The 25822-nt window shown below is 32.9% G+C and overlaps 4 protein-coding genes, 1 long non-coding RNA gene and 1 other non-coding gene across 11 annotated transcripts in view; 3 read left to right on the forward strand and 3 right to left on the reverse strand.

Moving 5' to 3' along the window:
- The first annotated feature begins 1349 nt into the window (after positions 1-1349).
- LOC126779005 (uncharacterized) lies at positions 1350-6521 on the forward strand. The gene is made up of 8 exons (XM_050502755.1): positions 1350-1403; positions 2099-2225; positions 2577-2753; positions 3088-3538; positions 3955-4137; positions 4902-5029; positions 6106-6163; positions 6405-6521. Exons 2-8 carry the CDS (start codon positions 2104-2106, stop codon positions 6519-6521), a joined length of 1236 nt encoding a protein of 411 aa, XP_050358712.1. The 5' UTR covers positions 1350-1403; positions 2099-2103.
- A 701-nt stretch (positions 6522-7222) lies between these two features.
- LOC126779310 (uncharacterized) lies at positions 7223-8920 on the forward strand. Of its 2 annotated transcripts, none has more exons than XR_007670285.1 (3): positions 7223-7371; positions 7944-8070; positions 8787-8920. It is a non-coding gene; the product is annotated as an uncharacterized LOC126779310 (long non-coding RNA). The 2 variants fall into 2 exon arrangements; XR_007670286.1 differs by lacking the exon at positions 7223-7371 and adding an exon at positions 7615-7645.
- A 485-nt stretch (positions 8921-9405) lies between these two features.
- On the reverse strand, positions 9406-10968 carry LOC126779307 (40S ribosomal protein S21). 2 transcript variants are annotated; one of them, XM_050503305.1, is made up of 4 exons: positions 10906-10968; positions 10768-10826; positions 10321-10512; positions 9406-9478 (listed from the first exon to the last, which is right to left on the reverse strand). In XM_050503305.1, the coding sequence occupies exons 2-4, from the start codon at positions 10815-10817 to the stop codon at positions 9469-9471; spliced, it is 252 nt and encodes an 83-aa protein (XP_050359262.1). In that variant the 5' UTR covers positions 10818-10826; positions 10906-10968; the 3' UTR covers positions 9406-9468. The 2 variants fall into 2 exon arrangements, with proteins under 2 accessions (XP_050359262.1, XP_050359263.1); XM_050503306.1 differs by lacking the exon at positions 9406-9478 and having other exon boundaries at positions 10317-10512.
- A 2684-nt stretch (positions 10969-13652) lies between these two features.
- LOC126779296 (cyclin-dependent kinase 6) lies at positions 13653-21418 on the reverse strand. The gene is made up of 7 exons (XM_050503291.1): positions 21128-21418; positions 19615-19783; positions 18304-18445; positions 17092-17259; positions 16632-16792; positions 15852-15987; positions 13653-15092 (listed from the first exon to the last, which is right to left on the reverse strand). Exons 1-7 carry the CDS (start codon positions 21243-21245, stop codon positions 15006-15008), a joined length of 981 nt encoding a protein of 326 aa, XP_050359248.1. The 5' UTR covers positions 21246-21418; the 3' UTR covers positions 13653-15005.
- A 773-nt stretch (positions 21419-22191) lies between these two features.
- On the reverse strand, positions 22192-22263 carry Trnap-cgg (transfer RNA proline (anticodon CGG)). The gene has a single exon. It is a non-coding gene; the product is annotated as a tRNA-Pro (tRNA).
- A 490-nt stretch (positions 22264-22753) lies between these two features.
- LOC126779278 (uncharacterized) overlaps positions 22754-25822 on the forward strand; it is an 80936-nt gene continuing 77867 nt past the window's right edge. For all 4 annotated transcript variants that reach the window (XM_050503245.1, XM_050503248.1, XM_050503249.1 and 1 more), the window contains exon 1: positions 22754-23042. The gene's annotated coding sequence lies outside the window, so the exon portion shown is untranslated. The remainder of the gene's footprint in view (positions 23043-25822) is intronic.

The raw sequence follows: 25822 nt of genomic DNA on the forward strand, positions 1-25822 counted from the left end.
ACATTTTTTTTGGACAACCTGTATAATGTTAATCTGTTTTTGTTTCTATTATATATTATTTATAAACGCTTTAAACAGATGTAATGATAATCGTTCCTATATAAATACTAAATTCTATAATACGTAATAACGCTACGAATAGATGAAGTATAATGAATATTTTCTAAAATAGTCAGGTGATCTCAGTATTTTGAAGATAAAGTTTGATCACAACACAAATATTTTTATCCTTTATTAGATACTTTTTTTGTAAAGTGTATATTATGTATCACATATTGTAAACTTAGAAGTACTTTGTACTGAAGTATTAAGTGAGCCAGGGTAATTACAGTCATAAGGGATTTAGTTAGTTATGTTGACAGTGTATAGAATTGAAAGGTTACCCTTTACTATCAGGTGCCTAAAAAGCAAGAGTTCAAAATATTTTTGTTGTTAACATTATTATCAACTATTTCTTTAACATATTATACGTAATACATACACGTTAGTATTTTATGGCTCCGATACAATATTATTATAATCATAATGAAATTAATTAACTATTTTTATAATTGCATGGCTTCAATGAAATTGAATACAGGAGCCCTTATGTTCATATCTGTCTATAATACATGTAGTATTGTAAATGTAATATATAATATGCTTATATTAGAAATGTAATTGAACTACACTCTCATACTCAAACTCCAAGAACAAAATGTATAAATAATTTTTGTCTGTAAGTTCGCGTCGAACAAGTTGTAAGACACCTAGATTACAGATTTATTGTTATATAAGAAATAAATAAATTAACTTGCCGACTCTACTTTGTCATTTTATTTTATCGCAAACATATTTCTTTACAGAGTGAACTTGAAAGTATTGCTCTGTGAAATTGTATAAAACGGTGAAATATTTACTTTTAACTGTATATTATTTATATAAATCATTATCTTAAGATACTGGTACAGTATAAACATTTTTAAAATAAAATCAATATACCCTTGAGGTTGGGGAGGTTATATATAAAATAATTGTGATGATCAAAATTGGGGCGAAAAGAAAATAAACAATGATATACATGTATAGTAGAGTCTGAAAGAGCTTTACTATTTTACGATTTAATCCAAATCAAAATATTGATTATTATAGTTGGTTCGTATAAACACTTTTTAATCTCCTTGACTAAATTGAATGGAAAACTGAGAATAAGAAAAATATCGACAAAAATCTCAAATGAAATGCTTAATTTAAATATTTGTTCAAATACAAATATAATAAAAACTATTATAACAGACAGATTACTACTGACTAAGGTGTAACTCTATGTGACATTTGTCACTGTTTCCAAACGTCACTCATGTCTTATATATCAGTTATGTGTACAGCAACAAACTGGAGACCTACCACCTACCGCTAATCAGGTAAAACGATCATTATAAGGTTGACACAATTGTTTCCATTTTAGGTCAATAAGTATTATAATTTGCTAAACGTAAGTTCTATCATACTGTTATTCTTTTAAACTGGTTCCTTTAAAATGCGAAGTTCGTTCCTCAACTAAAAAGCACTTCCGATACGTTTCGAACAAGATATACAATGCAAGCACAAATTAAGGACAATAAGCTGGGTGTCAGTGTCTTAGGTATACTTAGATTGGACTGCCTCGTTAGTCTAGTGGCTTGATATAAGGCCGCAGACCCGGAGGTCCTGGGTTTAATTCCCAGATCGGGCCAATAAAAAGTTATTGGGTTTTTCTGTCAGAAAATTCTCAGTTGCAGCCCGGAGTCTGGAAGTTGGAAGTGTGTACACCCCCGTGCCTCAGAAAGCACGTAAAGCCGTTGGTCCTGCGCCTGAACTCTTTCCGGTCGTGTCGGATAGCCGTCCCATTTTATTATGAGAGTTAGGGAATACAGAGTGCACCTGTGTTTGCGCACACACTTGTGCACTATAATATCTGCTGCGTAGTTGGCTAATCTCTCTTGAGATTGTGGCCGAAATCGGTCTGGAGGACATTATTATTATTATTACACTTATATTAATCTTCCATTTCATTATGTCATAGCCCTTTAGAAATATCCAGGTTTTTTCATTTTTATATTTAATGTTTGCTGTAAAGGCGCGATGTCTGCGTCGACTGCGTCGCGCGGGACACCCGGCAGGGTAAACGGCACAGACATCATAGACTTGGATCGCTACATGAGCGCTGCGGTGCGACCATCGCGACACCGGCCTCAACATACTCGGTAATCGTGGATTTTACTTATCCCCTTTATATTATATAATACTAAAAGTGTATTAAAATTTTCCCCTTATCTAAAACAAACTTGTGTTTGCACGAACACAGGTGTATTCCCTATGTTCGTCAGTCCGATGAGATGGTTATCCAACCCGACCACTTTAATATGACTCGCCGCTAGATAGCGCTGCAGCATTTCATATTCTATATCGAGATTTCTGCAACTACGCAGAAATATTATAGTGTTCGAGTGAATCTGCAAACACATGTGCAGTTGTTATTCCATAATCCAATTAGACGGCAATTGGGCACTGTATATTATTATAATAATAACATAATGCTTCATGTAATATTACAGTGAGCGTCTGATCGTAGATGCAGGCGGTGTAAACAGAACACCCGTAGATCTGAGCTCCAGTACCGACAGTAGTCTATTGCAATCGCGCACATACACTCGGAGTCACTGCAAGCAATACTCTCACGACTCGGGAATGTCCGACGGTAGTTACCTGAGGCAAAGATATCGACCACAGAGGTAGGAAAATGCTATGCATTCAGAAATAGAATACTTGGAAATCTTCTCTTAAATGCTATTATTTTTAGTAATACATAAATACTGTACTAATACTAAACCTCGTTAAATAATTATTCAGGAAATATTTATTCTTATTTATGTAATTAAAAGGATTACTTTTCACATATTATTTTCCATGTGTGTAACTTTTTCAAACTAGTTACTTTTATAAACTTACATTAAGATACATATGTATGTACTTCATTTTTGTTTAAGCAATTTGATAAACAATCACAAGGGCAGATAGTCAATAATAAATATTACAATATGTATCTGTTATTTTAAAATATTTCAGACGCGTCAGCATGGACAAATCAACCGAATCAAGTCGGGCGGTTGGTTCAAACTCGTCAGTGCGCGAATTCAAAGCTGCATGCGAAAAGGCGTTACGCGAACAGCAGCAACAAATAGCTCGTGTTGCAGAACTCTGCGAGAAATTAGTACAACCGCAAATCGCACAAAATTTTCTTCAAACAGCAACTCCAAATATGACAAACATTGGACAAAATGTTTGTCCTAACAACTCTCCCCAAGTGGCTCAAACTTTTAACTGTATGAGCCAGAATACAAATCAATTTGGCCAACATTTGAAGTCCGGAACTGAAAACACTAAATGCGTTAAACAAAACTTCGGTCAAAGCGTAAGCCAAGTTAGACGCGTTAATCAACATATTTCATCATGTACGAGTGACCTTACATCCAGCAGTTATAGCACAAGAAATGGTAAAATACGAGACAGACATCGAGTGAGTGTTTTGAAATACAATAAATTATATGTTGCTTATTATTCACGTGTTTGTAAATATAATTTAATAATTTTAAGTAATATTTTTATATTACTTGTGATTATTTATTTATTTTAATAATTATTGCTAAGAACATTAAAAAAAAATTGAATTGATAAGGTGATGCATATATGTGTATACAATACAAGTTTTGTTGTCGGCTATTGAAAAATAAGAGGATTAGTATGTAACGAACGGTATGGAAATTCGTAATAAGGCGATTCGCTATACGAACATAATTTTCGTACACCTAATTACTTAGTTTTAATCTTAGTATTTCGTAAGCACTAAGTATAAATTCAGAAGACGTATATAGAATATAATTAATCGTATCTTAAAGCATTGATATATGTTAACATTGTTACATTTGGGTACAGTCTGATTCGTGTAAAACTTACAAACTTATAATCGGAAAATTGGATGAACTAAGTCAGCTGTTTGCGGTTCGACGAGTTCCTGTTCAAACTCAACCTGTCAGGGGGTCCTCTGGGTCGGTGTCGATGAGCGACAAGGTGGTGGCCACGGACGATCTCAGTGGACGAAATTTTGACACTGTAAAGGTGATTCGATACAGAGTTATACTTTGATATCATTATTTAGCATTAGATTTCTTTGGATAAAAGCGTCGATTTTTATTTATATCGTCTTTCAATTAACAAGTCAGATTTGTAATACAGGCAATCCTCGTATTTACGGCAAGTTAGGTTCTCGAAATACGCGACGTAAATCGAAACGACGTAAGTCGAGACATATTTTTTCATATGTTTACATGTAAAACTCATCACGGATCCAAACGGACTCGAAATTAAAAAAAAAAAATTTCATCTATAACAAAGGATATACATACCTTATTATCAAAAGTAAATTCTTAAAGTAATTATATATGCACTTATGAAATTGCTAGTTATTTTTGGTATTTGTTTGTTACATATTCACTTTAATAATAATTATAAAACTTTAATATGTAATCAAAATGTGAATATGCCGGAAATCGAAACAAATGACGTATGCTTGAGGAATAGTGTCAAAACATTGTTCGACGTAACTTGAAACGACGTAAATCGAAACGAAGTAAGTCGAGGACTGCCTGTATTCTATATTAAATTTATTTCAATTAAAAAATACCCATTATAGATAGATAGAAAACAAAGTATTGATACATGAATAAAATAATGAAAGGAAGAAAAATAACTATAGTCTGTTGTGTATATATATATATATATATATATATATATATATATATATATATATATATATAAAAGAATTAATGAATAAATATAAAAAATATTATAAAAGAATATATATATTCATATGTATTATATAGGTGCTTCATACGACCAGACTTAATGGTCGGGTACAACCTAATATTGATCAATCAATCGAACGACATCAACTCAAAACAACAGGAACACAACAAGAGGGACAAGCGACGAATCATATTGTTGGCGACAGGTGTTTTTTTTTTAAATTATATATTAATATTTTCTATTATTATTTAATTCAAAAGGTCTATTTATTCTAAAAATTCACCTTGAAACGTAACCCCTAGGGCTTGTGTTTTATTATTCCAGCTCTTTCTAGCTCTGACTCACCCTTCATTATACCACGCTACTCTAGGGTGCTTCTGACACTAATTGACTTCCACGATTTTGCTCACGAGGGACTTGAGAACTTGGTTTCACGGTTGGGAAAATTACCGGATTTAAGCATTACCGTTTCCTCACCTTATCTTCAGACTTCGCATTACCCTATAACACTCAGTCTACCTATTCGTCCAACTCGTGTGTTATATCATCAGTCCCCATTGTTCAATTCCATACTTGAGTATATTGAAAAAAAAAGCGCAAGTTCTATCTGGTGTGGAGTTGGAACAGTTCACTGGTGGTAGGGCTTTGTGCAAGCTCGTCTGGGTAGGTACCACCCACTGATCAGATATTCTACCGCAAAACAGCAGTACTTGATATTGTTGTGTACCGGTTTGAAGGGTGAGTAAGCCAGTGTAATTTCAGGCACAAGGGACATAAAATCTTAGTTCTAAAGTTTGGTGGCGCATTGGCTATGTAATCGATAGTTGACATTTTTTACAATGCCATTGTCTAAGGGCGTTGATGACCACTTACTATCAGGTGGCCCATATGCTCGTCCGCCTTCTTATTCTATAAAATAAAAAAAAAGTTAATGTCGGTGACCCACATTGGTATTTGTCGCTACTATGATTTGGGAATTTTAACTAGTCACCGCGCTCAGCTATAAGTAGCGAGTTAGTGACTCCATTACTGCAGTATTTGTAATAATAAATAGAGACGCTGAGGCTGCGGTCCATCCTCCTAAAGTTATATTTTGAAATGATAAAATGTTATTGGTAGTATCAGTAACAGCAACAGTGACAGCCTGTGAATGTCCCACTGCTGGGATAAGGCCTCCTCTCCCTTTTGAGGAGAAGGTTTGGAGCTTATTCCACTACGCTGCTCAAATGCGTTATTGGTAGATTTAAAGTAAATAGTAGGTAACAGTCTGTCTCATTGCAGTTGCCGGAGCGTCAACGGCTCATTTAGCGATGATTTCGACTTGGACAATCCCTTGCATGTTAGTCAACTTTGTTATTTATTAAACAAATAATTACAGACATTATCAATATGCTCTTTAAAGTATAAAGATTACCAAACTATGATAAAGAGGTAGACTTGGAATTCCAGAATGACTTCATAATTATAGACCAAAGTATAATTAAAGTTTTATATAATATTCACATATATGTGCCAAGAAGTGGTAAGCAGTCACCTCCACTCTCAAACATTGACACTAAGAATTATAAAACATTCCTCAGACTGCTAAAACGCTGCGAACAGCTAAATCTAAAGGCGATCAATTCAAGGACACTGGCTCCGTGTGCGCGCTGTGTCGAGGCTATTGGCGAATTATAAGACAGTATTTCAAACAATAATTATTTGGAACTTGTATATGATTTATTATTATAATCATTTATAATTTATTATACATTGTGTTTTATTTTACTTTGTATTTGCAAATATTACAAACGTAATACGTACAAGAACTGGCCTTGAATAGTTGGCAAGATTGTTATAGCTCATAAAAGGCATTAGGCAGTCCGGCAGCCCTTTTCCGACGTCGACGGTTCCCTAAGCCGAGGTTCTGCCTCACAGGAGGCGCTCTTAGGACACGCGTATTCTGAGTTCTTAACGGGGCTCCCAACATCCGGCTGAATATCTAAAGCGCCTGGTGACGCTGTCGAGGCCACTTGGGCCAACAGTAACATGTCAATTCGAGAACAAAAGACACTCCAAAAAAAGGGACGTTGTTATTCTATAACCAAACATAATCCCTTGTATTTATGAAGTAACTAATTTTCGCCTGCGTATTAGGGGATAGGTTAGGTGATAGGTATAAAAAAGTAGCCTATATCAAGTTTCATCAAAATCGGTTCAAAAGTTTAGTTGTGAAAGCGTTACTAACAGACAGAGTTACTTTCTCATTTATAATATCAGTATAGAAACGCTTTTCTTCAATTCTTCTTTACAGTAAAAACTTCTTAATATTGACAGCATTCATTGATCAGAAAACTAATATTACGATAAAGTAAAATTGACAGAACAAAAGAAATTTTCAATCATGACAAAACCACAAGTTCATAATACATATTATAATAATATATAAACGATAAAAACATGTAAAAAATTAATATGTTGAAAAGAATTAAAATATAAATTACATTTCAAGTAAATATGAAGAACTTTGAACTTGGTCTTTGCTGGCTCTTATTTCTTCTAATACAGGTATGATATGTGCATTATAATAATAATTAGCGTTGTTGTGATGTATCTTTGCTTGATCGAGATAAAATAATCAAATTCCTCGCGATTGACATGCGGCGATAAGTCGAAATTTATCTCAAATCTTAAAATGATTTCAAATCGATTGTACGTCATGGCTATAAGGGACGTTTGCCCTTATAATTTCAAAATGAGTACCTACCATGTATATATGTAATATAAGTATATAGCATTGAGCGTCTTTATGATTGATGGACCCGCCCAACGATTTAATAACGTGGTTTTTAATCATCTAAATATAGAACTTTTATTCGAATAACTTGTGTAATAGAATTTTATGATTGAATTTATGAATAAATTAATGATTTTTACAAGTTCTTATAAAACATTATTCGCTAGTGTGAATTTTAACCCTGCAGATGAATTTTATACTAGTTTCACTCAACCGTTTGCAATTTCTTCAAATTCTCCCAAAAATTAAAAGATTACGGTTTTTTTTAAATAAATTACTTTATTAAATATGGGTTTCTAAATTATTGCATTTGGAAAATCGTTAATAATATTGTATGATTAAGGTTGTAAGCGCTTTTGCCTGTAAGCGAAAATCATCCTGCCGTCCCCCACGTTGTCCCGGCGGTTGCAAGCCCAAGTACTGGTGAACGACAAAAACTTCGTTTGAATTTATTAATTTACAGAATAATGGTATGTCTTATTTTTTTTTCTTTGTAACTGTACTTCTAACTAACTTTTTGTTTGTACTTCTATGTAAATCAACTCTAATAAATAAGTTCAACTTCCTTTAAATTGAAGTAAAAAATGTAATATAACTAATGGTCTAGTCCAGCGGTATTCAAGCTGCAGCGCCGGGCTTTTGTGATTGGCCCATTTAATGTTACTTTATTTTAAGCTATTCTAAATTACCACCGTTCAATAAATTCGTTCATAGATGTTTCATATAAGTTGTAACAATCCCAAAACCAAAGAAATCATTGTCAATCATTAAAATACATTGTTCGCGGCCCGCGACACCATGACTACAACGTGTTTGTAACCCCTATAAAGAAAAGGTTAAGTGTCGCTGATCTAGTCCTAAAATTATTTGTGTCGTCATTACTTCGTGTAATGAAACTTGTATGAAATGGACGAAGCGTATAGGATGAATATCCTATACGATACATGCTCGTGAAAGTGAAGGTCTTGAAATACTTAACAAAATATAATATATTTATTTATTTAAGCGTAATTGCTACCGTTTTTTGGAAGGAAATTGTCAGAATCAAAATCTGGCATGTAATTTACAAGTAGTAAATTAGTGTCTTCTAACTGAACAATAAACCGACAATCAAAAAGCTATTTCGTTTACTATAATAAAAAATAATACTATTTATAGATGTTAAGCTTAACACAAATTACTTTAGGTATTTTCACTGCTATGGCGTTACGTGTGGTGGGTGGCGTGGTGCGCGGCGTGTCTGGTTGCGGGGACGAGAGGCTGTAAGAAAAAAACAATCTGTCGTCCACCTCCCGGTGGCCGACCTGGCTGTGGAGGGAGATAAACGTTCGTTTTATAGTAGCTTCTCTTTAGAAGCTACTAACTTTTTAGATTATTATTGTTTTCTATTATTAACGATGAATTTTATGCTATTAATGTTAGTGTTAACAGAATATTTAATTCACCATTTTCAAAGTTTAAATTAGACAAAAATTATTGTTTATTAAGATTATTCTTTGTTTTTAGTAATTTACTAAATTATCGCCTATCATTTGCAAGGGCGTACCCAAGGGGGCAGCGGTGGTAGGTACATACATACATAAACATACAAGGGGCAGGGGGGGCTCTGCCCTTTGTATGCTTACGTACCACCTGTTGTCGATAAGTTATAGTGACATGTTATGACTCACTTTACAATATATTATGTGTTAACTTTAAAAAACATTAAAAAAATAAATCAAATTATGAATTTCTTTTACAGATTATACGGCAATGTCCAGATCAGGAAATATAAAAGTGGAAAATGTAACAAGAAATAAAACAAATTGATTTTTTAAGAATTTTTATTAATTTTTTTTTCTTATAAAATATGCTTCTTACACGACTACTCAGTAGTTCCTGAAACAAGACATTAGTTTTTTTTTTATTAAATCATGAAGTTATTATTTCTGGTAAAATATATGACACACTAAAGTTAAGTGTTTTTGATTATTCCTATATCGCACATTTCGAGAAATCCTAATATGATAAATGTTAGCGAGTTTGATTGTTATGCTTTCAAGTCTTATATACTCAAGTAAACATCATGAAATTTTTATATATAATGTCAGGTGTACATAAAAGGATATAGGGTGTGTCACACTTACCACCTCACACTCACGAGACTGCGTGCAACTTATGTTTCTATATATTTTATATACAGAAGCATTATGACACACTGATCTATTAGTCTATTCATCTATTTCAGTATCAGTCTATTAGTCTCCATATTATATGTTAGTTTATAATAAAAATGTATGTTTTACAACTTTGTAATCAAATAAAAGATAATAAAAAATGTAGTAGTAGTAAAATTTACAGCTATACGCACTTCACCCATAATAAATGCAATATGAAAAATTAGTGGATAAATAAATAACATTATCATCATGAAATGATTACTAATCGTGGAGTGTGAGGTGTTGATTAATAAGTCAATTAACTATTAATAATATACGGCTTTACCTATAATTATTGTTTAAGGGCAATTATTTGAACAATGATGATGTTTTTTTCGTCAATTATGACAGAAAGATGACACTTTTATTAACGCGTGCTAAGCAATGTTTATAAATACACAGTCTTAAATACAAAACGATTGTTATTAAGGTTACATCCATTAAATAATTAATCAAAATATTTATTACTGTTATTTGTAATTTAATAAAAATACCAAATAAAGATAAATTTTAAAGGCTCACTTTGTTAAGATCCCATCTTTCTTGGTAAGTCTGACAATGCAGTCATCAGACTCGCCCATCCGTCTGATGGCACCGCAGATGACGTACATCTTGTTGGTGTCAGCGGCGCGGCCAGTGGCTGGGTCCACATCGGCAATTACAAGCTGTACGGAAGCATGATCCTTAGCGTGGATAAGACGGTTGCTCGCGGAGCTAAAAACATAAAAGAATTAAAACAGACATTGAAGAAACCTCTTGAAAATGTATTGTAATACGTTGAATATTTTTAAGGCTGCTAATAAATAAATTATTTCGTATGGGCATTGTTGACCTGTAAAATCAATGTTGTTCGAAAAGCTTATTAGACTAATAATAGTTTTCAAACAAAAATTTTTAGTATTAACCCAAATCGTAATACTTTTTTTAAAGAATGAGACTAACATGCATCAGATTAAATCTGTATCTTACCATTTCCTCGGGCAGTATAAGTCAACGAATTCACCAGCGTCGTTCTGCATTTTGTTTTTTTGAAATTTAAAATTTATACACACGTAATTCACTGATTTGCAATTAATTACACAAAATTAAACTTGAGCCAAAACTAACCTATAAGAAACACGCGAAACGATCAAACGTCAGAAGCGAAAAGAACATGGCTGCGGCGTAAGGTTGCCAGATCAGTGTTCATCAATTCAAGAAATATCACTATGATAATACAATTATAAAAGTACCTATAAAAATAACCTAAATAAACACCTGTTTGACTTTTTTAATTTAATAAATATTAATATAATTTTTAAATTAATTATGTTGTAACTTCAGAATACATTCATTCTAGAAAATAGGCTTTAAGTCAATTTAATTGTATGTAAATAATAATAATTAATAACCTTTTAGTTGCTTCTTTAATTTAAAACAATTGCTCATTAACATTGAAACAGATATTGTTATCTGAATATAAATTTATTTTTTGAAAATTTATACGGAAATGGTTAGTTTTTTACTTACTATTACAATATTTACAATAAAATAGGTACTATCTAGATCCATAATTTAATGAATGTATTTATTTATCGTAATGGTTTAATTTATGAGCCGAATGTTGACATATTAACATCGTGGAAGCTCGTCTATTTATTTTAGCCATTCAATTATATATTAATATTCGTATTAATTAATATATTAATAGTATGCATTGTAGAGTAAGATAGATATATCGTCAATGGGCCACCAACCTTGGGAACTAAGATGTAATGTTCCTTGTGCCTGTAGTTACACTGGCTTTATCATCCTTCGAACCAGAACCAACACAACACAACAGCACAATACTACTAACTATTGCTGTTTGGCTGTAGAATATGTGATGAGTGGGTGGTACTTTACCAGGTGGGTTGCCCAAAGCCCTACCACTAAGCAAGTGAAGGAGGAAGCGCATTAGCGCGTCCCTTCACCTTTAAACTATTCAGAAATTACTATGATAGAATAAAATGGTATAAGAGAGAGAGAGAGAAAGTTAAGCATCCGTTTTTAAAAGGCGCTATTTTCAAACGTATTCAAAATATAAAACACGCGTTGAACCCGAATGTATAAAATAGATAATAATATTTAATATATTTATTAACTATAATTATATTAGAACTATTAATTCACTTAGCACCGAGCACCCTTTCGATTTCGCTAAACTACCCTAAATTAAGAGTATACGATTACTAATACGATTTACTATGAGCAATAACATTACCGTACCGTAACAGTCTGTCAATGTCCCACTGCTGGGCTAAAGGCCTCCTCTCCTCTTTTTGAAGAGAAGGTTTGGAGCTTATTCCACCACGCTGCTCCAATGCGGAATAATGGATATGCAGAATTTCTTCTGAATCAAATGACTTACTACTACATAAAATAACATTACATAAATGTATGTATGGAAACTCAAACTCGTCGGAAATGTTATGTTTTTTAATTGTCATATTTAAATGATTTTTGTTTACTATCCAGCATTATTATCAGATACAGCCATTCTATTAATATACAATATAAAAAAAGTGTTATTTGTGAAAAGTAATATTTTTACGAAGCGGCAATGTGATGTTTTTTCGTTATGATGAAACATTGCAATCAATAATGTGACATAGTTCACCATGTCAGTAAGAGATGGCGCCACGAGTAAGTTAAATCGCGCTAACGTTACACAAAATAATTTATACATATCTACATTTTTTTGACCATGAAATTGCTTGCCTGGATTTGAAATCCGTTATTTTTGGCGACCGATACACATTATAAATATGGATCGGTTTAATAAAATAAATACAATAGTTATAATTTAATTTCTAAATTATATGTAATTTTTTTTCTTCTTATATATTTGAAGGAACCCAGGTTGTAAGAGTGGAACACGTGTGCTGGTAAAGAATTCCATTTTTAGTGGTGCGACAAAGAAAAGCTTTGCTAAATTTTTTCGTGTGCGATGGAATTGATGTCAGTTAGGCGTTGACATCAAGAGCCAGCACGCGTAGACTTTTGAAGGAAAGGGAAGCAGGAATGATGGAGAATAATTCCTCAGAGCACTCGCCGTGATACATTCTATAGAAAGCGCTTGGCGCTGCTATCTCTCGACGCAATTTTAAAGGCTCGACGGTGTTAGCGACCTAAATACACATAAGTATACTTATTATTTGTAGCATTAGTAGTAAGGGCTTAAAATAACAGGAAGTATACTTAGATTGAAACAAATAGTTTTACTCATCCTTTTTTGCGCTAAATAACGCATTTACGCCTATCCCCCACATGAAGTGAAGGGAAATAGCGGTATCCAACTCGCACCACGGAAACGCTAACGCCACTACCGTCACAATAATAATTAACCTAGGAAATAGGAATAGGAAGTAAATAAAACAAAGTACACATTTATTACAAAGATTATTGTATATTTATCAAAATTATTTCTTATATCACTTAATAAGGAACATTTATTGTACTTACAAATAATTAAGGGTTTTATTTTGTTTGCAGAATATGATAACATATACCTATTACTTTTATATAAGGATATAATAAAAGTGTAAATGATATTTAGACCATTCAGTATACCAGCACCGTCTGTTATATATAACTTGAGCAAATCAGGATTATAACGTACCTATATATAGTATGCTATACATAGGTACCCTCCGCCCCAGACACCGGCGGAAACTAATTTTATATATATATTAAATATATATATATATATATATATGTTAAAAATATTGACACAAAGCAGTTACAAAATGTTAATTTACATATATATAAGATCGATGCTGGTTACCGAGGGTCCTATTATTAAATTTTTACACGATTACAAATATTTCAGAGAGTATTTTTAATATATTATCAAAATGCCCTATTATTTATATTCGAAGAAATATTCATTCATAATCATTTCAAATGATTATATATGTATATAAAGAACACGATATATTATATAACGTGACAAAAGTTGGCATCATAATTTTTACACATAGAAACATTATCTTTGAGTATGTATATCGTGTCATATGTCAATTATTACTCATAATATAATACTGCTATGAGTTTAAATGAATTATTGAGTTTCTTGACTATTTTTCTATCTATAATTGACATAATATTGTGTATATTTTTTAATTTAGCATTAGTCTGATGATACAAATGTCACCATATTGTATTTGATCAATTTTGTTCTGTAGAATATAGCGGACGGTGGGTGCCATATTGTTTATATAGCTAAGGCAAATATTGTGCGTTTATGAAATACATATTCGCTTATGCTTATACAGTATTTTTATCTTAATTTAACATGATCTTGAGTGTTGTATTAAAAACTAAGTAAGCTTATTGGTGGGTTAAATTAATAACTAGTTACTTACTAAATATGGGGTTGTATACAATTAATTTAATTGTTATATTGACTTACATAGAGAAGTAGTATGTATATTTTGTATACCTGCCAGGCAGAGCCGCATAAAGCTGATACAAGCTGAGCAAGCACTTCCCAAATTGTAAGGAAAAGATAGTTTAGAAAACTGTGAATGTCGGATCTAATTCTGACACATTTGTATCCAACCCCTATTGAAGCAGAACGATGGAATAACCTGCATCCATCTTCTTAAAATGAGAGAAGGTCTTCCCATTGGAATATCATCTGGCTCATACTTTTTATATTTAAGACACAGTGAGCCTAGACAAAATTACATAGCGACTGTCAATGGATTTTAGCAAGCTCACATATTCTACCGCCAAACAGCAATACTTAGTATTGTCATGTTGCCCTTGGAAGGCTGAGTGAGACAGTGTAACTACAGGCAAAAGGGATATAACATCTTAGTTCCCAAGGTTGATAGCTCATCGACGATTTAAAGTTAGTTTTTATTTCAGCACCAATCTCTATGTACGGTGGTACAATAACCATCAGGTGGACCATTTGCCTGTCTCAGAAATGGACTTGTATTTTATTTATCTCATGATCAACAATTGATATTTATTTTAATAATTTAGACGAAAGTTTGGAATCGCTTCGACGGTTCACGAATGCACTTTGTCTAGGCCCCGAGTTCTTATTGCATTACAGTATAACCAGTTTCAAATATTATTTTGTCACGAACAAGTGACCATTGCTCAGTAGTAAAGCAATCATTCTTATAAGAGGTTCAATTTTTGCTGATTTCGTGTGAGCTTTGTGTTCAGTTAGGTTATGTAAGCGGCTCTTCGGTGAAGTAAGGGTGTTCAAGGCAGTCCAAAGCAGTCAGGCGTTTCGCTGGGTCGAAGACTAGCATACCCTGAAAAATTAATTTATTTTATAGTTTTTTTCTTACAAATAATAATAAGTGGAACAATTATAGGTTTTATAACTTAAAAAGAAATGTTATATATATTTGGTTTTGTATATGTAAAATTATTTTTTAGATGTATTCGCGTTTATAGTAGGGCACCGTCAGCATAAATATGTATAAACAAATACTATTTATATTTTATTCTTTTATATGTTTAATTTCCTCAACTAGAGACATTTCGTAGTTACTCTCATCGTCATATTTATCTGATAAATCATTTATGTTTGTGTATTTCATGATAATTCGATCGCATATTGTAACTAAAGCCACGCCTCTATCCTGTAATACATTTTCCTCTTTAATAACATGTAGGAAACGTTTCTTCAATTCTCTACAGTTATGACATTCAAGTTTCCATAAAAAACAAAATGACACTAACTCTGACTATGCGAGATTACGAGGCATGTGCTAGCTGCGCAAACTGGTTTATTCTGGTTTCAGTCACTGTGTGTGTTACACTGATAATGTCCTGACCGATTTCGCCCACGGCGGTTAGTCTCAAGAGAGTTTAGCCAACTGCGCAGGACATATTATAGTGCACAGGTGTGTGGGCAAACATAGGTGCACTCTCTATTCCCATATCCGATGGGATGGCAACCCGATACGACTTGCAAAAGTTCAGGCGCAGGACCAACGGATACAGTATTACACTACTAACTCGCAATGAGAAATCAAGTTTTTAGTGGATAGAATTTAAAACATTACCTTAATTAAATCTAATGCATGGGGGTGTATCCTTGGCAAGATATCAGCGAGGTCCTGAGCCGGGTATTCTGGGAAGCTATCAGCTACTATCGATACGTTCTCCGGCCATTCGTGACGAGGTGGGCGTCCTATCAACCTGTAATAAGAAAAGTTTATTAATTTAATAAAAAAAAAAATCATTCACTCATTCAATTCAAACATTCATTCTTTTTTCAAGTATATAGTGTGAGTCAAAAGCGATACTGTTGTTCAAAAAGAAGATTTGATGATGAATTTAAAGAAGATATGTTAAACACTAAGAAGCTCCCCTTTTATTATAGTTGCACATATTTATATGCTATAAGTAGGCAGAGGGACAAATGGGCCACTGATGGTAGATGTCACCACCATCACATATAAGTAGTTCACTGGCGGTAGGGCTTTGTGCGAGCTCGTCTGGGTAGGTACTACCCACTTATCAGATATTATTCCGCAAAACAGCAGTACTTGGTATCGTTGTGTTCAGGTTTGAAGGGTGAGTAAGCCAGTGTAAATACCGGTAATACAAGGGACATAACATCTTAGTTACCAAGTTTGGTGGCGCATTAGCAATGTAAGCGATGGTTAACATGTCTTACATTGCCAATGTCTATGGGCGTTGGTGACCGTATACCATCAGACCTATTCCATAAAAAAAAAGATTTTTCATTAGGTATCCCAAGTGTTCGTCTGTAGACTGATGACTGTTAGTTACGGGAGAATGTGATTATTAGCATAGATGTCGGCTCTTATGTCACTGACCGGAAAATGCAGTGCAGCTGTTCGGAGTCGCAGGAGCCCTGCAGCAGCGGCGTGCGAGAGTGCAGCTGCGCCAGCACGCAACCCGATGACCACACATCCACCGCCGTGTTGTACGAGACGCCCAGCAGCACCTCGGGCGGGCGGTACCACAGCGTCACCACCTGCGGCACAAATCGCTACAGAGACCATTCAGGACGGATTATGCCCTCTACTTGACCAAGACTACAGTTTCAAGTGTCATGCGCATTGATTTTTTTTAAACTTATTGTCTGACATACTACACTCAGCCTCGACCAGCAGGTCTAGAACTTTTGCACATGAATTCCTTACAGTTGGTATGGAATTTCATCATTTCTGATGATTGATGATACAGATGACCTTCTAGACAGGCAGGATATAACAGTCCCTTCATTTCAAGATACAAGACCCTAATATAATCTGTAATTATCCAATTAATTACCACACTCGTAAGTTTCATCTCCGTGTCATAAGTCTTAGCGAGTCCGAAGTCAGCCAGCTTGACTCGTCCAGTCGATGTTACCAAGAGGTTGTGAGGTTTGAGATCTCTGTGGACTATTCTGTGCGAGTGCAGGAAATCCACGCCAGACAGTATATCGTAGGACATGCTCTGGAAAATTAAGGTTTTCTTATTAGTTATGATGACATATCATGGCCAACGGAACATGTAATAGCTCACAAGTGTGTGTGCACACACAAATGCACTCTCATAATCCAATAGGTCAGCATATCCAAGATCGAGGCACAACCGCAGGAATAATTCTAGACTCCAATCAGCTACTGAGAATTTATCGCCAGAAATATCCAATATATTTTTATAAGTCCGATCCGGTGTGTGATTCCAGTACATCAAACCAGCCTCAGCACAAGACCATTGAGGCAATCAAAACAAAGTGCTTAGAAGAAAAACATTATTTTCTAGTAACTCAGAATTACGAGATAATTGGATGAGCAGCTTCTACGTTATTCTAGGAATGCAAAAATTGTAAACAATATCGTCATTTAAGACATGTCTGCAAATTACACGAGCTTAGTCAGCCATATTGCTGATTGGTGGTTATATTGAGTGCCCAACTGTGGGAAATACAGGGTTTTTATTGTTTATTTTCTACTCTGAACTAATAACCAGTTTCAGTACAAAAAATAACGTTAATTCTCTATTGCTGTATGAAAGACAAATTAAATACAGTTTGATTCATATTATTGGTGAAAATATCGCAATAGCTCATTATTGAATTGCGGAGTTAAAATATTTTTTAATTCTTATAGTTAAGTTTCTGTTACAAAGTTTGCCTTTTTTTTCGAATTGACTTGATGCTGCTGGCCCAAGTGGCCTTGACAATCACTCGACGTCATCGTGCGGGGGTCTATATGATACTCAGCCGGATGTTGGGAGCCCACTTAAGGTCCTAAGGTGATGTATTATAGTCCTAACTAATATTATATGCGAAAGTAGTAAAACTTATAAATAAGTATTGAGCGATTTTATAAGAATCGATATGGCTCAGTGGTGGTATAACACGAGAGCCTTAATCGAAGTTTGCGAATTCAAATCTCGTTCACAAACTAAATTAGCGTTGTAGTATAAGCTACTCTAGTATGTAGTATAAGGTAGTCATAAAGAGAATAAGAGAGATTTAGACATATAACTCACCCTGATCCTATTCTCTGAAAGTGGTCCAGGTGCCCTTTTGAGATAGGAGTCTAGGTCTTGTTCAACATGTTCAAATACGAGGAACAGTACGAGCTGATGGTCCCGTTCAACTGACTGACCGCCGTGACATACATCTAGAAGTCTGGAAAGATAAACATTACAATTGACAACTATTGAGCAATGCTCTCCTGGGTAGGTACCACCCGCTCATCGGATCTATTATAAGTGTTTACCACCACCTATAGACATTGCGTTTGCGCAGCAATTGCGCAGCAAACCATTCGACATGACATCTTAATTACTAAGGTTGGTGGTGCATTGGCGATGTAAGCAATGATTCAAATTTCTTACAATACCAATTTCTACGGGCGTTGGTGACCACTTACTATCAGGTAGCCTATATGCTCGTCCGCCTATCTATACTATAAAAAAAAACCATGGAATTCCACCTTAGCTAGGTGGAATTCCCCTTGTGCCTCCAGTTACACTATGGAACACAACTGTACTAAGCATTGCCGTTTAGGGGTATAATATCTGATGAATGAGTTACCTACCTAAACGGGCTTGTACAAAGCCTTACCACTTAGTAAGCCATCATGATATTGTATGCCGTTATGCCCCCTCTCCGCCAGCGGTCTCTACTCCCAATTCACGTGGCGTGTAAACTATATGTTTAGTCGCTATATATTATTACAATATAAATATTGTATAATATTTATTTATAAACGACTCTTATGTACATTTTGGTCCATGTTTATTTATTTATTGGTTTTCGTTAATTATAGATTATTTCACTGACCATCAAATTAGATATTTTATATCTGTCATGTAATGGCCATTTTTTTTAAATTAATTTCATAAACAGAAAGAAATCATCATCAATCAATCATCGTGAGAATACCTACATCTGTATTCATCTCCCATTGGAGCCTTCTCAAGATGAGAGGAGGCTAAACAAGCAGTGATCCATGCAGACTCTTTTTTTGGAGACATATATATATATAAATAAGCAATAACTTTGTTGGCTATGGCATGTATATTTCACATTACATACACATTACTATAGAAACTTTAATAGTAAACATATTACTTTTAGAAATACTGATACTTTATATGTATATTTAAGTTAATAAATATATATATATATATACAATGTAATAAAATTTAATCAATTTTAGAATGTTAATGAATTGTTAAAAATTTCATTTTTTACTTTAGCATTATAAGACCATAAAGATACACAAATAATAAAAATTATTTATTATCAAAAAAACTTGCAATTGTAATACTTCAATAGATGCTGTTACCAACCTGACAATATTGGGATGTCTATAAGCTTCGAGCTGTCTCAACAATGCTATCTCTCTTAAAGTTGACAAGGGTATACCATCTTCTGTTAATGCAACTTTGACTTTTTTCATAGCGACTATTTGACCACCATTGTGAAGATCTCGAGCTTTATATACTGTACCATAGGCTCCTGGAAAGAGAAACATTAATATTAAAATTCTTTATCACAACAAAAAATACTTCATTCAAGTAAGATCTTACAAGTAAGATCTTACAAGCACTTTTTTATCAACATTTCACACGATTAAATTAAATTTAAAGTTACCACAGATTCAAAATATAAATTCTATTGATAAAAAAGAAGAGAAACTCAGTTTACTCTTTTCGGACAACTTATCTTAAGATACTCGGATTATTTATTCTTGGCACTAAACCCTTAATGGATTTGGGAAAGTTGTCCAATTTTAAAACTTCAATTTTTTTATACAAAATTAATTTTTATTATCTTTTACTCCATCTATTTTAACAAAGAGATGAAACGAAAATTTGAAATAGACAGAAATCAATTCAGGACTTGACAGTATCGAACCTGTTACCATTGATTATGTTTGTGTCATTAACTAACTGGATAATTGTGTTTCTATATTGTATATTAATGTCATTCAATAATAAAGTTTCCAAGGTGTTTTGAATATATATATTTTATAGGCTGTAATATAATCAAAAGGTACTTCTAGATTTAACATTTTATTTCAAAATTGTTATAATTTTTATTGTCAAAATTAACAAACTCATTGTTTGTAATAATAGTTTTTGACACTATTTATTTTGTCGCTAAAAAGCTAAAATAGAAGGTCAATTCAAGGTTATCTTTTAATAATAAGAATATAATATGTATTTCTTGTACTACTTTTTAAAATCTTTTTAAGAAATTAATTTTTTTCTTATATAAATTGAAGAAAAAATTAAAAACTGGTTAAACAAAATTAAATCAAAATTTGTACTGCTCTAAATAATATGCTTTCAAATATAATTATTTTCATTTAACATACACTAACATACGAATAAAAAAATAATATTATTTATACATTATTTTTAAAATCATTTAGAACTTAGAACATTATTGTTCATAGTGTAAAAAGTATATGTTAAAACTTTAAATTCTAAATTTAAAAGTTTTTTTATCGTCTGAACAATATGGCTAGGCTTCAACTTTATGCTATACGTCATAAAAAAAGACAGAGATAACAGTACGTATTTAATTATTCTTGCCTTTTTTTTTCACGGACCAATTATTCTGATTCCGGGTGAATTGATAATAAATTGAGATCACCATGAACCATGATTATACTCATGTTTTATTAATATAGTACACTTATTGAAACTTTCATAATTGAAAAAAAATAAAGGAATTTTATAAGACATATATTCTCATATGTAATAATCGTTTAAAAAATGCACAAGACAATAAATAGCTTGTACCGGCACATGGCGTACAGGTTAGATTATTTATTTGAAAGTCCTAATTACTAACCTGTTCCTATAACATTTAGCTCTTCATATTTCTTAGCTGTTTGGAATAAAGCACTAACATCACTTATTGAAGCCATATTTGGTGGACTTTGTGAGGAACTGCTGCCACTTGACGACATTATAAACTTTTTTTCGTTATTTTTTATATTGATAATGTATTTAAACTACTCCGTTTTATGTTTAATTTCTATCTACAGACACACATAATATATTTTGACTTATAATATAAATAAAATAAACAATATTAACAATTACAAAGATAAGTTTGTCACACATGAACTTTTTGATTATCTTTTCGTTTGGCGTTAGCGGGGTGCGGGGTACACGAAACGTAAAAGTTAAAACACCTGTTGTATAATATAAACAAATGTTGTTTACATCTCGGCGAAAAGAATATAATAGAAATACTGGTAACCCTATTTAGTAGCATTATACCGTCATTGTAACCAGCGCCATCTTACGGTAAGCTTTTAAAATAATAATTCTATATGTTGTAAATAGATGGCGTGCATATAACAAGCCCTATAATTTTATTTTTACTACATTTTGTTTATTGGACAAAATTCGATTAATTATTATTATTTATGGGCAAAAACAATAAACATAATAGATAATTATGATTATCTAATTTCTATAGGTACATTTCAAAAAAGTTTAATTCTACTCTTTTTACTTATTAATATTATAAATTATCAAATAATTGTTGATTTTTATATAGTGTGTTTGTATATTTTTGGTAATGATATTATCTAAAAAAAATTGGTCCATTCGATTAACAGATATCAATTTAACTAATATTACTGTAGAAAGTATAGTTTTGTCTCGCTCTAATATACATAGTTTCAAGATATTCTCCATTATAATAATTTAATAATTATTATGAATTCAATGCGTATACATCAAACATAAATTATTATACATTATTCGTATGTATGAAAATAGAGTAATACTGGAAGTACTTGCTAAGCAAACGAACTTTCCCTTCTGTAAGTCAATAACAAATTGTAATATATACAGGCCTTAAAAGTTGTACGAAAGTAAAAATAAACAGTAAAAACTATCGTTGGGCTCGTCCGGGATTTGAACCCGGGACCTCTCGCACCCGAAGCGAGAATCATACCCCTAGACCAACGAGCCACGTCAATTGAGGGCGAATTTATACATAACATTTTAAAATGAATGACGTAACATTTAAAATATAAGAGATAAATGCCTTTTAAATTAAATTTACAAATAAAATAAAATTCTCTTCAATTCTAAACAACTATGGGAAAACCAAAACAAACATGGCTGGTTAATTAAACAATATAATATGTTATTTAATGTGTATTGCACAGTTTTCAGTATTCTACACAAAAATAAACTAATAACAAGTATTGGCATAGTAATTAGTAATTACTACTTATAAAATATAATTGACAAATCAGAAATCACTTCTAGGTGTGTTAGAAAGTTGAGCGCGAAAGGAGAAAAAAATTACCGCTACATGACAGTATATATCCCCATCTCTTTCCGTTTATCCGATTTTATCTCATTTCCTTTTCTAACACATGAGTGTTCAGTGTAGTGTCGTCACTCGTACGTTCCATCGGGGAATCGCGTCAGTTTAACCGAAAGCTAACTTCAGTCGACACGTTGTAACACAGTTGCGCGCGCACGTTCAAAGCCGATTTTAAAAAGTAGTAATTTTCACTCCTTTTTACTTGTGCTTCAATATAAAATAATTTAAAACTGAAAGATAAATATTTAATAATTATTGTGGTGTTTTTTTAATGTTTCTCATTAGTGGATAAACGGAACTGGTGTTTTAGTGTGTGGTGAAAGTTATCGTGGACTAGCAAGATAGATAGTGCGTTGTCTTTTTTCATATTCAAAATATTTTTGAAACTACAGCTGATATCTTTACATTTTTAATGGTAAGTACTTAACTTATTCAAGATATCTGTTTTTTATATTAGAAAGTTATTTCTTGAACGCATTACAAGTATCGTATTTATTTATTGTAGAATATTTTTGAGCTTACTTCGCAAAAATCCGATTATAGATATATCCCGCAGATAACAAGTTAAGAAAATAATATGGTCATTAAAAATGCACGTTACAACGTTGAATCTGTTATGGTTGAGTTATTTTACCCTAATTATTAGCCAACACGATAGTCGTACGGAATAAGTAAAGCGGATGTAACTTAAAAGATGTGAAATCGCTGCATTTTGGCGTGAATTAATTACTTTTTTTTAAGAAATCTGTTCTTTAGTGTTTAAGAATAGCTTTGTAAAAAAGCCCACGGTATACTTTATATTGAAATATTATATAATAATAAAAAATCAGTGTAATGATTATAACAAACCGAACAGTTTTATTTGCATGTGAGTCCAGAATATATAGATATTTTAGTTATTGCATATTTAAATATGTATTTTTAATCTCGTTTAGTAGAGAAAAAATAAAATTTATTAAATACGATGTTTGTCAATTACATTCACATTACAATATTCTTTATTCTCGTAGGATCTAATAAACATTTTTTAATCATCTTATAGGATTAAATTTGATGTAAAACTGCCACCGGTTCGGAATTTACATAGAAACCGGTAAAACTTACTTCGCTCTGTGGCAGGACTTTGTGCAAGCCTGTCTGGCTAGATACCACCCACTCATCACATTCTACCACCAAAAAGCAGTAGCAAGAATAGTTACGGTCCGGTTTGAAAGTGGCCGGTGGCCGTCTCGCCGAGAGAATAATCAACTGTGCAGCACATATTACAGTGCATAAGTGTGTGTGTAAACACAGGTGCACTCTATATTCCCTTACTCTCATAATCCAAAGGGCAATATGACACGACCGAAAAGAGTTCAGGCGCAGGACCAATGGTTTTACGTGCTTTTCGAGGAATGTATACACATCCAACTTTCAGACTCGGAGCTGCCACTGAGATTTTTCACCATAAAAAATTAAAAAAGTTTTTATCGGCTCGATCGGGGTATGAGCCCAGGACGTCGTGATCTGCGAATTCATATCTAATCACTAGACTAACTGCCATACGAAATACACTACGAATGTCTTTCGTGAAAATATAGAATTACGTGAAAACTCTATTACTTTTCAGGTAGATAGAAACCTTTACAAATATTTTTTAATTCATTTCGAACTAGATTTCGCCAGCGGCTTTGCCGGCGTGTTATGGGGGAGGGTGGTTGAGTTAGGTATAAAAAAGCTCATGTTCTTCCTTGTGGTTCAGGCTTGCTTAATAGCAAATTTTTAAAAAATGGTTTAGTGATTTAGACGTGAAAGGGTAACAGACAGACGGAGTTACTTTCGCATTTGTAATATTAGTATAGATGTGCAAGCTCGTCTGGGTAGGTACCACCCACTTATCAGATATTCTACCGCTAAACACCAGTATTTTTTATTGTTGTGTTCCGGTTTGAAGGGTGAGTGAGCCAGTGTAATCACAGGCACAAGGGACATGACATCTTAGTTCCCAAGGTTGGTGGCGCATTGGTGATGTAAGCGATGGTTAACATTTATTACAATGCCAATGTCTAAGGGCGTTGGTGACCACTTACCATCAGGTGGCCCATATGCTCGTCCGCCTTCCTATTCTATAAAAAGATGTAATGTACTTCGTTCAAATCGAGTTCTAGAACTTTCGAAATGTACAAAACTATTTCGCTTCTTGTATATATTATATATGTCTATCACTGATTTAATATAATGTATGTAATACATTGAACTGGTCACAAATTGATCTAGGCATCTGGATTAAAATTAATATAAAATGTACTTATATTTATATAATTTACTTCGATTCCGCGCGGTAGATCCAGTAGACCTACGTTTGATATTGCTCCTTAAAAGTTGTAATGTAAAAGCTTAAACAAGCTTGATATTCGTATATTTTGATTTTGTTGGTTGCAAACCAAGATTGGTATACGTCGTATTATTGAATTGGTTTATATATTGTGAATATGAAATAAATAGTATGATATATTATCATTTTCAAATATGTGTGCGGATTTGCAGTTTGTTTTTATAAGCTATTGCAATGTTTGATAGTTTAGGTCAAATCTTGGAAGCTAGATTTGAACCAATGCCTCTTAATTCTCTTATCGTAAGGAATTCAAATACGTACATAACATCTTCGTTCAGTTCTGATGACAATGCATTCTATGCGCAAGATTGGCTTCAGGCGGTTACTCACTCCTTAAAAAATGCCAAATAATCAATAAAAAGCTTTCATATACAAAATTAAATAAAAGCTTTTATTACATGCTATTTTATAATTTAGTGCTTGCATTTCGTGGTGGTTAGGTAACGATGACGTCACGGCTATTATCTCGGCGAGTTATATTCGAACAAATTATGAATATATAAGTTTTATAACATTTGTAAATCCTTATCCAATCAAAGTTAAATTAAAACACGTACTTGTGGACAATTATATTATTATGTCTAGAATGAAAATTTCAGAAATATGTACTAGGCACCACGCGTTGTCTATTTGCATCATAGTTCTTTATAAAAAATAAAAAATAAACATCATTCATATACCGATTAATAATATTTATAATATAATGTTATAAATGTATAACGCAAGAAGGGCTACTAACCTAAATACCTAAGGTACGCGCCCACTAACCGGTTCCACTGCGTGTCGTGTAAATTGTAAGTTGAGTTTACATTTGTATAGCA

Source organism: Nymphalis io, chromosome 28, assembly GCF_905147045.1.
Source record: "Nymphalis io chromosome 28, ilAglIoxx1.1, whole genome shotgun sequence".
Taxonomy (NCBI): Eukaryota; Metazoa; Arthropoda; class Insecta; order Lepidoptera; family Nymphalidae; genus Nymphalis; species Nymphalis io.

What these genes read in the sequence shown, in the direction of transcription:
- LOC126779296 (XM_050503291.1), bottom strand. Translation starts at nt 21,245, where the DNA reads ATGTCGTCAAGTGGCAGCAGTTCCTCACAAAGTCCACCAAATATGGCT. An exon ending in GCTAAATGTTATAGGAACAG is followed by an intron (nt 19,784 to 21,127) that starts GTTAGTAATTAG and finishes TTCTCTTTCCAG; the next exon opens with GAGCCTATGGTACAGTATAT. An exon ending in TTTCAGAGAATAGGATCAGG is followed by an intron (nt 17,260 to 18,303) that starts GTGAGTTATATG and finishes TTAATTTTCCAG; the next exon opens with AGCATGTCCTACGATATACT.
- LOC126779005 (XM_050502755.1), top strand. Translation starts at nt 2,104, where the DNA reads ATGTCTGCGTCGACTGCGTCGCGCGGGACACCCGGCAGGGTAAACGGC. An exon ending in GAAATTTTGACACTGTAAAG is followed by an intron (nt 4,138 to 4,901) that starts GTGATTCGATAC and finishes TGTATTATATAG; the next exon opens with GTGCTTCATACGACCAGACT. An exon ending in ACTTGGACAATCCCTTGCAT is followed by an intron (nt 6,164 to 6,404) that starts GTTAGTCAACTT and finishes AACATTCCTCAG; the next exon opens with ACTGCTAAAACGCTGCGAAC.
- LOC126779307 (XM_050503305.1), bottom strand. Translation starts at nt 10,817, where the DNA reads ATGCAGAACGACGCTGGTGAATTCGTTGACTTATACTGCCCGAGGAAA. An exon ending in TTATACTGCCCGAGGAAATG is followed by an intron (nt 10,513 to 10,767) that starts GTAAGATACAGA and finishes TTATGTTTTTAG; the next exon opens with CTCCGCGAGCAACCGTCTTA.